This window comes from Prunus mume, linkage group LG6 (assembly GCF_029339155.1).
Source record: "Prunus mume cultivar Tortuosa linkage group LG6, ASM2933915v1, whole genome shotgun sequence".
Taxonomy (NCBI): Eukaryota; Viridiplantae; Streptophyta; class Magnoliopsida; order Rosales; family Rosaceae; genus Prunus; species Prunus mume.
In genome coordinates this window covers 7509492-7520618 of record NC_142703.1, presented here as the reverse complement: position 1 = coordinate 7520618, position 11127 = coordinate 7509492, and the positions used below count along the sequence as shown (strand labels likewise).

At 36.4% G+C, this 11127-nt stretch overlaps 1 protein-coding gene across 5 annotated transcripts; it reads right to left on the bottom strand.

The window, feature by feature from the left end:
- Positions 1–158: 158 nt before the first annotated feature.
- LOC103334078 (uncharacterized) lies at positions 159–10149 on the bottom strand. 5 transcript variants are annotated; one of them, XM_089055499.1, is made up of 9 exons: positions 9900–10149; positions 2550–2672; positions 2043–2459; positions 1823–1954; positions 1628–1717; positions 1409–1540; positions 1203–1304; positions 873–1011; positions 159–425 (listed from the first exon to the last, which is right to left on the bottom strand). In XM_089055499.1, the coding sequence occupies exons 1-9, from the start codon at positions 10059–10061 to the stop codon at positions 415–417; spliced, it is 1308 nt and encodes a 435-aa protein (XP_088911625.1). In that variant the 5' UTR covers positions 10062–10149; the 3' UTR covers positions 159–414. The 5 variants fall into 5 exon arrangements, with proteins under 5 accessions (XP_088911625.1, XP_008235227.2, XP_088911626.1 ...); XM_008237005.2 differs by having other exon boundaries at positions 1832–1954; XM_089055500.1 differs by having other exon boundaries at positions 1823–1945.
- Between the last annotated feature and the right edge of the window lie 978 nt (positions 10150–11127).

Here is an 11127-nt window from a genome sequence, read left to right as displayed (position 1 = left end):
ATTCACTGTTCTATTGCAATAAGGATACCTCAAGGAGTTTCTTGATGAGCAAGACTCCTTGAGTGATGCGTATAAATAGAAGAGCTCCCTCTAAGAGCCGACACACACAACTCATCAAGATAGTCACCCCATCTAGAATATTGAGCTAAGGCAGTCGATTATCTTAGAGAAGAACTCTTTTTCTCAAGCGTCCATTCAAATGGCAGAACATAGTTAGTGTTCAAGTTTTAATAACTTATTAAGTTTACATAAACGTCCTTATAGTCCCGTTCGTGGGGTTGAATGACTATCTTTGAACTCTTTGGCAGCACCAAGTCAGACAGAAAATTGACTTCACTAGATCAGTACATTTCAAGGATGAATTGGAAACACCCTCCACGAGTGCAAACTCGTAAATAAGCCGTGTTGTCTGCTTTACACTCCTCCTGAAGAGCAAGCAAATAATCGAATGAGACAAACCAGATTCACCAACAATTCAACAAATGGATTTTCTACGACATGCTTTTAGACTCAATCATAAGAGTACGCACAGGGCTTCTTTCCATTGCTTAACAGACCTGTGATAACAATGTGCCTATTTATTCATCTAAACCACCTAAATGAAGAACCATTTTGATTTCACAACTAGGACAAAGATCAGATCCCCAAATGAGAAACAATCAGAAATGAACAATTTTAACCAATGACAGAGAAATCCAACTTACAAAGGTCCAGATTTCTTTAAAATATTTTGCAAGCAGGACCCACCAGTCATTTATAAATGGTGGGACTGGTGGGAGACCATTTAAAAAGTGAACAAGATCATGAATGCACAAAGACGTTTAGTGTTGCCAATAAAACTAAACATAAATAGTACAATAAAATATGTTTACCTCTCAAAAGAAATGCCAACCTTCTAACAGTATTAAAATAGCGCTCCCTCATGAGTTGTTCCTCTTTGAAAAGCACTTCCACCTCAGCTAATCGAGCCCCTTGCATCCTCAAGATGAGCTCATTCTTTCTATCGATGTCCTGAAATCAACATAAATTCATTCACAAAATGTTCAAGAGGATAAGCAATCCTAAAAACCAAACAACAAAAAGAGCAAGTGCCTGCTCTCAAGGTCGAGAAACTATAAGAAACAAGCACAGCAACAAAGCAACCCTAAACCTTAAGAAACATAAGAAATAAAATAAAAAATCTAGTACAGGATTATCATTACCTTTAGGTTACTTTGCAATGAAGCAATCTCAGAGTTCATGATGGAAATTGTTGAATTAACAACAGCAAATTCTTGCTCAATTTTTTTCTCTAGAAAATCAATCTGCATAGTTAACATTCACTGAGATATTTGATTTGTCCATTGGGTACCACAAACATAGAAAGAAAAAAAAGTGTTTTGAAGAAAAGAAAACCCAAAGGCATTACCTTATCGGCTTGAGTTTTCACAAGTCCAGAAATCCTTTGCTCCGATAACAATCTTAGTTTCCTTATAGTTTCCTCTTTCACTTCCAACTCCTCATTACAAAGCTTTATCACATCGTTAAGCTTCTGTACCTCCTATGTAAGATATCATTCCACTATCAATAAATGAAAAGAGAAACAAAAAGGAAAATGGAAAGAAATGAGAAATGAGTGGATTTATACCTCTGATTGAACTTGGGCTCCGCCAGCTTCTGTCTCCATTTGCATGGCATCATTTGTACGTATTGGAAGGGCAACAGAAATATCTTTACCCTGCATGGAAAGCAGAAATGCATCTAAGTCAAAAAAATATATAAGTGAAGAGGCATTAAAACCCCAAAAACCTGCTCAGTTTCAAATTGGAAACGTGAAGAACACCTGCTTTACCTCATTGGCTTTAGATTTCTCAATCCCAGACATCCTTTGCTTCAACAACACTATTTCATTTTTTAGTTTCCTAATACTGTCCTCTTTTCCTTGCAACTCCAAATTATGAAATTTCTGTACCACCTATGTAAGATATTATTCCACAACAAAAAAAAAGAAAAGAAAAACAAAAAGGAAAATGGAAAGAAAAGAGTAAGGAGTGGATTTATACCTCCGACAGATCTTGGTCTCTGCTAGTGGCCTCATGTGGATGAACACTGGAGGAAGCACGGTGAGGAGTAGCTGGGTTGTGGCGATAAACGCCAACCAGCACCAACTCCATAGTGGAGGGAAGGACCCGGAAAACAACATGGTCACCAAGTAGAAGTTGGTTCTCTCTTACAAACGTGAGCCACTCCTTACCTATGGTTGTTCTACACGGGTGTGTTAATTCATTTTTAATTTCTACTCGCCACTTTTTAGTCCCCCATTTACCCAGGCATATTTTTCTACTTATTCTAAGGGTGAACATTCCAAATCTTACAGTACTCAATTTTTTTTTTACATTAGGAGGTGGAGAGAAAAACGGTTCGCAACTTGTACAAAGTTTGTCAAGTTGAATCTTTTGCACAGATGTTTTAGGTATCATCTGCAAGAATAAAAATGAAAAAGAAAATTATCATACTTTAAAAAAGAAAATAAAAAAATAAAACTAATGTTGCATATGAGTAAGTCTTACCGTGTTGCTTTGTGTGAGCGATGTCTTACTCATCACAACCATGAACTGATTATCATTCATGGCTAGATGTTTACTGGCTTCACAACCCACTTCATCTACATTGTGGAACTCAAAGAAGATGATCTACGAGATGAGGTTGAAAGTTAAAACTAATATTAAGAAATTAAGATGCAAAGCTATAGCAACTATTGAAATCCTAATAATAATACAAATTTACAAAGAAACTACCCAAATAATAATAGAAACTTATTATTTCACCAACTAGGTCTTGGTTTAGTGTTACTTCTCTTCCTAATGTTGAAAGAGATCTCAAGTTCGAACCTAAATTGATCAAAAAAATAGAGTAGCCCCTTAGGACGCGCAGTTTTGTTCCATAAAAGGTAAATTTCTCCACTCACTTCAAACACCCACATATATATATATATATATACATATATATGCATACATCTTTCTCTTAGCATAAATTTATATATATATATATGTTGAAATTAATGCACATTTGTAGAAAAATCTAGAAGCTTGAAGAAAAGGAATGTTGGCTAACAAAACTAAAGTTTGAAGAAAGTTCCAGAACAACCAACAAAGCATGCAGCAATAAATTGAGAAGTTCACCAACTATGTCGGCTAAACATGTGGCTGGAAATAAAAAGCCAAGTCGGTGGACTTGGTGATGTCGGCTACTCTCATCTATAAAATGACTTGTAGCCTTCCCAAGCAAAGTGGAGTCAACTACTAGAACTCCCAATATATGTGGGAGCACAAAAGCTACCCAACCCAAGTCATATGGAGGAGTGAAACAAAAGAACTCCCAAACTAAGGAGCCAAGAGCTACTTTGTTTTCCCCACAATTCTAACCATATAAGCATATATATATATATATATACATATATATGCATACATCTTTCTCTTAGCATAAATTTATATATATATATATGTTGAAATTAATGCACATTTGTAGAAAAATCTAGAAGCTTGAAGAAAAGGAATGTTGGCTAACAAAACTAAAGTTTGAAGAAAGTTCCAGAACAACCAACAAAGCATGCAGCAATAAATTGAGAAGTTCACCAACTATGTCGGCTAAACATGTGGCTGGAAATAAAAAGCCAAGTCGGTGGACTTGGTGATGTCGGCTACTCTCATCTATAAAATGACTTGTAGCCTTCCCAAGCAAAGTGGAGTCAACTACTAGTGTTGAAATATAATCCTGTTCTGCCTGATTTCTTAGAGCAGAAGTCCTGTTCTGCCTGATTTCTTAGAGCAGAAGTCCTGTTCTGCCTGATTTCTTCAAACACCCACATATATATATATATACATATATATGCATACATCTTTCTCTTAGCATAAATTTATATATATATATATGTTGAAATTAATGCACATTTGTAGAAAAATCTAGAAGCTTGAAGAAAAGGAATGTTGGCTAACAAAACTAAAGTTTGAAGAAAGTTCCAGAACAACCAACAAAGCATGCAGCAATAAATTGAGAAGTTCACCAACTATGTCGGCTAAACATGTGGCTGGAAATAAAAAGCCAAGTCGGTGGACTTGGTGATGTCGGCTACTCTCATCTATAAAATGACTTGTAGCCTTCCCAAGCAAAGTGGAGTCAACTACTAGAACTCCCAATATATGTGGGAGCACAAAAGCTACCCAACCCAAGTCATATGGAGGAGTGAAACAAAAGAACTCCCAAACTAAGGGAGCCAAGAGCTACTTTGTTTTCCCCACAATTCTAACCATATAAGCATATATATATATATATATACATATATATGCATACATCTTTCTCTTAGCATAAATTTATATATATATATATGTTGAAATTAATGCACATTTGTAGAAAAATCTAGAAGCTTGAAGAAAAGGAATGTTGGCTAACAAAACTAAAGTTTGAAGAAAGTTCCAGAACAACCAACAAAGCATGCAGCAATAAATTGAGAAGTTCACCAACTATGTCGGCTAAACATGTGGCTGGAAATAAAAAGCCAAGTCGGTGGACTTGGTGATGTCGGCTACTCTCATCTATAAAATGACTTGTAGCCTTCCCAAGCAAAGTGGAGTCAACTACTAGAACTCCCAATATATGTGGGAGCACAAAAGCTACCCAACCCAAGTCATATGGAGGAGTGAAACAAAAGAACTCCCAAACTAAGGAGCCAAGAGCTACTTTGTTTTCCCCACAATTCTAACCATATAAGCATATATATATATATATATACATATATATGCATACATCTTTCTCTTAGCATAAATTTATATATATATATATGTTGAAATTAATGCACATTTGTAGAAAAATCTAGAAGCTTGAAGAAAAGGAATGTTGGCTAACAAAACTAAAGTTTGAAGAAAGTTCCAGAACAACCAACAAAGCATGCAGCAATAAATTGAGAAGTTCACCAACTATGTCGGCTAAACATGTGGCTGGAAATAAAAAGCCAAGTCGGTGGACTTGGTGATGTCGGCTACTCTCATCTATAAAATGACTTGTAGCCTTCCCAAGCAAAGTGGAGTCAACTACTAGTGTTGAAATATAATCCTGTTCTGCCTGATTTCTTAGAGCAGAAGTCCTGTTCTGCCTGATTTCTTCAAACACCCACATATATATATATATACATATATATGCATACATCTTTCTCTTAGCATAAATTTATATATATATATATGTTGAAATTAATGCACATTTGTAGAAAAATCTAGAAGCTTGAAGAAAAGGAATGTTGGCTAACAAAACTAAAGTTTGAAGAAAGTTCCAGAACAACCAACAAAGCATGCAGCAATAAATTGAGAAGTTCACCAACTATGTCGGCTAAACATGTGGCTGGAAATAAAAAGCCAAGTCGGTGGACTTGGTGATGTCGGCTACTCTCATCTATAAAATGACTTGTAGCCTTCCCAAGCAAAGTGGAGTCAACATGACTTGTAGCCTTCCCAAGCAAAGTGGAGTCAACTACTAGAACTCCCAATATATGTGGGAGCACAAAAGCTACCCAACCCAAGTCATATGGAGGAGTGAAACAAAAGAACTCCCAAACTAAGGGAGCCAAGAGCTACTTTGTTTTCCCCACAATTCTAACCATATAAGCATATATATATATACATATATATGCATACATCTTTCTCTTAGCATAAATTTATATATATATATATGTTGAAATTAATGCACATTTGTAGAAAAATCTAGAAGCTTGAAGAAAAGGAATGTTGGCTAACAAAACTAAAGTTTGAAGAAAGTTCCAGAACAACCAACAAAGCATGCAGCAATAAATTGAGAAGTTCACCAACTATGTCGGCTAAACATGTGGCTGGAAATAAAAAGCCAAGTCGGTGGACTTGGTGATGTCGGCTACTCTCATCTATAAAATGACTTGTAGCCTTCCCAAGCAAAGTGGAGTCAACTACTAGTGTTGAAATATAATCCTGTTCTGCCTGATTTCTTAGAGCAGAAGTCCTGTTCTGCCTGATTTCTTAGAGCAGAAGTCCTGTTCTGCCTGATTTCTTCAAACACCCACATATATATATATATACATATATATGCATACATCTTTCTCTTAGCATAAATTTATATATATATATATGTTGAAATTAATGCACATTTGTAGAAAAATCTAGAAGCTTGAAGAAAAGGAATGTTGGCTAACAAAACTAAAGTTTGAAGAAAGTTCCAGAACAACCAACAAAGCATGCAGCAATAAATTGAGAAGTTCACCAACTATGTCGGCTAAACATGTGGCTGGAAATAAAAAGCCAAGTCGGTGGACTTGGTGATGTCGGCTACTCTCATCTATAAAATGACTTGTAGCCTTCCCAAGCAAAGTGGAGTCAACTACTAGAACTCCCAATATATGTGGGAGCACAAAAGCTACCCAACCCAAGTCATATGGAGGAGTGAAACAAAAGAACTCCCAAACTAAGGGAGCCAAGAGCTACTTTGTTTTCCCCACAATTCTAACCATATAAGCATATATATATATATATATACATATATATGCATACATCTTTCTCTTAGCATAAATTTATATATATATATATGTTGAAATTAATGCACATTTGTAGAAAAATCTAGAAGCTTGAAGAAAAGGAATGTTGGCTAACAAAACTAAAGTTTGAAGAAAGTTCCAGAACAACCAACAAAGCATGCAGCAATAAATTGAGAAGTTCACCAACTATGTCGGCTAAACATGTGGCTGGAAATAAAAAGCCAAGTCGGTGGACTTGGTGATGTCGGCTACTCTCATCTATAAAATGACTTGTAGCCTTCCCAAGCAAAGTGGAGTCAACTACTAGAACTCCCAATATATGTGGGAGCACAAAAGCTACCCAACCCAAGTCATATGGAGGAGTGAAACAAAAGAACTCCCAAACTAAGGGAGCCAAGAGCTACTTTGTTTTCCCCACAATTCTAACCATATAAGCATATATATATATATATATACATATATATGCATACATCTTTCTCTTAGCATAAATTTATATATATATATATGTTGAAATTAATGCACATTTGTAGAAAAATCTAGAAGCTTGAAGAAAAGGAATGTTGGCTAACAAAACTAAAGTTTGAAGAAAGTTCCAGAACAACCAACAAAGCATGCAGCAATAAATTGAGAAGTTCACCAACTATGTCGGCTAAACATGTGGCTGGAAATAAAAAGCCAAGTCGGTGGACTTGGTGATGTCGGCTACTCTCATCTATAAAATGACTTGTAGCCTTCCCAAGCAAAGTGGAGTCAACATGACTTGTAGCCTTCCCAAGCAAAGTGGAGTCAACTACTAGAACTCCCAATATATGTGGGAGCACAAAAGCTACCCAACCCAAGTCATATGGAGGAGTGAAACAAAAGAACTCCCAAACTAAGGGAGCCAAGAGCTACTTTGTTTTCCCCACAATTCTAACCATATAAGCATATATATATATACATATATATGCATACATCTTTCTCTTAGCATAAATTTATATATATATATATGTTGAAATTAATGCACATTTGTAGAAAAATCTAGAAGCTTGAAGAAAAGGAATGTTGGCTAACAAAACTAAAGTTTGAAGAAAGTTCCAGAACAACCAACAAAGCATGCAGCAATAAATTGAGAAGTTCACCAACTATGTCGGCTAAACATGTGGCTGGAAATAAAAAGCCAAGTCGGTGGACTTGGTGATGTCGGCTACTCTCATCTATAAAATGACTTGTAGCCTTCCCAAGCAAAGTGGAGTCAACTACTAGTGTTGAAATATAATCCTGTTCTGCCTGATTTCTTAGAGCAGAAGTCCTGTTCTGCCTGATTTCTTAGAGCAGAAGTCCTGTTCTGCCTGATTTCTTAGAGCAGAAGTCCTGTTCTGCCTGATTTCTTAGAGCAAAAGTCCTGTTCTGCCTGATTTCTTAGAGCAGAAGTCCTGTTCTGCCTGATTTCTTAGAGCAGAAGTCATGTTCTGCCTGATTTCTTAGGCAGAAGTCATTTTCTATTTTCTGTTCTGTCTATTTTAAATGATGTAATGAGAACCATTAGATCATAGTCTAGGTGGATTCTCTAGCTTAGATTTGGTATGACACGTGTAAGCACCTAATAGGGTGACAGTTGTAATTCTGTTAGAAGAGAATCACATTTCTCTCTCTGTCAGACACACTATGTAAGCGGCAGATTGTAAGAATTCAATAGAACAGTGCCTTCCTCATTTTCTCTTCATGCTCTCTAGCTAAAATCTCCAGAAAATACTTCTCTTCCTAATCTGAAAATACATATACTAATGGCGAATTCTAACAACTAGAACTCCCAATATATGTGGGAGCACAAAAGCTACCCAACCCAAGTCATATGGAGGAGTGAAACAAAAGAACTCCCAAACTAAGGGAGCCAAGAGCTACTTTGTTTTCCCCACAATTCTAACCATATAAGCATATATATATATATATATATACATATATATGCATACATCTTTCTCTTAGCATAAATTTATATATATATATATATGTTGAAATTAATGCACATTTGTAGAAAAATCTAGAAGCTTGAAGAAAAGGAATGTTGGCTAACAAAACTAAAGTTTGAAGAAAGTTCCAGAACAACCAACAAAGCATGCAGCAATAAATTGAGAAGTTCACCAACTATGTCGGCTAAACATGTGGCTGGAAATAAAAAGCCAAGTCGGTGGACTTGGTGATGTCGGCTACTCTCATCTATAAAATGACTTGTAGCCTTCCCAAGCAAAGTGGAGTCAACTACTAGAACTCCCAATATATGTGGGAGCACAAAAGCTACCCAACCCAAGTCATATGGAGGAGTGAAACAAAAGAACTCCCAAACTAAGGGAGCCAAGAGCTACTTTGTTTTCCCCACAATTCTAACCATATAAGCATATATATATATATATATATATATATATATACATATATATGCATACATCTTTCTCTTAGCATAAATTTATATATATATATATATATATATATGTTGAAATTAATGCACATTTGTAGACAAATCTAGAAGCTTGAAGAAAAGGAATGTTGGCTAACAAAACTAAAGTTTGAAGAAAGTTCCAGAACAACCAACAAAGCATGCAGCAATAAATTGAGAAGTTCACCAACTATGTCGGCTAAACATGTGGCTGGAAATAAAAAGCCAAGTCGGTGGACTTGGTGATGTCGGCTACTCTCATCTATAAAATGACTTGTAGCCTTCCCAAGCAAAGTGGAGTCAACTACTAGAACTCCCAATATATGTGGGAGCCAACCCAAGTCATATGGAGGAGTGAAACAAAAGAACTCCCAAACTAAGGGAGCCAAGAGCTACTTTGTTTTCCCCACAATTCTAACCATATAAGCATATATATATATATATATATATATATACATATATATGCATACATCTTTCTCTTAGCATAAATTTATATATATATATATATATATATATGTTGAAATTAATGCACATTTGTAGACAAATCTAGAAGCTTGAAGAAAAGGAATGTTGGCTAACAAAACTAAAGTTTGAAGAAAGTTCCAGAACAACCAACAAAGCATGCAGCAATAAATTGAGAAGTTCACCAACTATGTCGGCTAAACATGTGGCTGGAAATAAAAAGCCAAGTCGGTGGACTTGGTGATGTCGGCTACTCTCATCTATAAAATGACTTGTAGCCTTCCCAAGCAAAGTGGAGTCAACTACTAGAACTCCCAATATATGTGGGAGCACAAAAGCTACCCAACCCAAGTCATATGGAGGAGTGAAACAAAAGAACTCCCAAACTAAGGGAGTCAAGAGCTACTTTGTTTTCCCCACAATTCTAACAATATAAGCAAAACAATAAAAAATGTGATGAGCTAATTCCCAAACCCTAAGTCCCAATCAGACCCATACCTGACCGGTGATGGTGGAGCTTCGTTGTGGGAGAGAGAGCGAGGAGCTGAGGGAGGAGGCGGAACTCGACCCTTGGAGGCGGTGGTGAGAGGAGCTGAGGGAGGGAGAGGTGGATGTCGACTGTCGGTGGTGGTGGTCGGTCACCCGAGGTGTCGTTGACATTTTCTTGAATTTTCGTAACAACTGATTAATTGCTTGGCGATTTGGATGGCGAGACAGTCACTCAAAGCAAAAGACTTAAAAGTCACTCAATGGTAGGTCCGTGCGGCTATACCATTTAAATATAGTATTTTCAAAGTACAGCCGCACGGCTAGACTTAACGTATCCGAATATACTCGAAGGGTACAGCCGGTTGGCTCTACTGTTAAAATATTCGAATATATTCGCAGAATATAGCTGCACGGCTGTAGTATTTTAATATAATTTTTTAAATATTCTACTACACCCTTCAATTTGAGAGTTTTTTCTCTCTTGCGCTTGAGAGAGATGAGGAATTTATTTCTAAACTCAAATTATTGGATCATTCATTTAACATTAAATCCATTTCCTCTAGATCACATTTAACACAGGATAGCTGCATTAGAAGGAAGAAAAGGTAAAAGCAAAACCACAACAAGGTGAGCAATGCGGCAAGGATTTTAAGAATTGAAACACTTATGTAGCAAAGTAGCAAGGATGACACACACATTTGATAAGTAACATAAGATTCTCTGTTGCACATAATCCAAATCTGCATGGTTCTTAACTGATCAATAGGAATGAATTATTACATGATCAACTTGCAAAACCCACACTGTAGAGAAGCTGAAGTCATTGGTTTTCAAGTATCCTGCATAAACTGTGTTGGATTTGTAGATGTCATAAAAGATAGACGTACCATGAAGTAGAAAATTAGAAGACAGAAGCTCGAACAAACTTCAGTCCAATCTGAAATGTGAAAATTCATTAGCAAAACCAAAAACTACTAATATTCATTTTCGCAAATGAGTTTTCGCATTTCGGAGTTAATGAATTTTCACATTTCGATGTTAATGGTGAAGGTATTATCACAAGGTATTATCACAAGGGAAGTCATTGGCATATTCTGTTGTTGTAACTTGCAGGGCTGTTTTAGGCAGTGTAAGTGATTATTGTGCGCATCATGCTCGCTGCACCGTGATCATTGTGAAGAGGCCCAAAATCAAAAATTGAAGCTACCCACCTACCACTCCAGCTACCTTGCCTTAG

Excerpts from the sequence above, each read along its gene's own strand:
- LOC103334078 (XM_089055499.1), bottom strand. The coding sequence starts at position 10,061 with ATGTCAACGACACCTCGGGTGACCGACCACCACCACCGACAGTCGACA. Across the intron at positions 1,955-2,042 it reads GAGACCAAGATCTGTCGGAG|GTGGTACAGAAATTTCATAA; the intron begins GTATAAATCCAC and ends TATCTTACATAG. Across the intron at positions 1,012-1,202 it reads CATTGCAAAGTAACCTAAAG|GACATCGATAGAAAGAATGA; the intron begins GTAATGATAATC and ends TGTTGATTTCAG.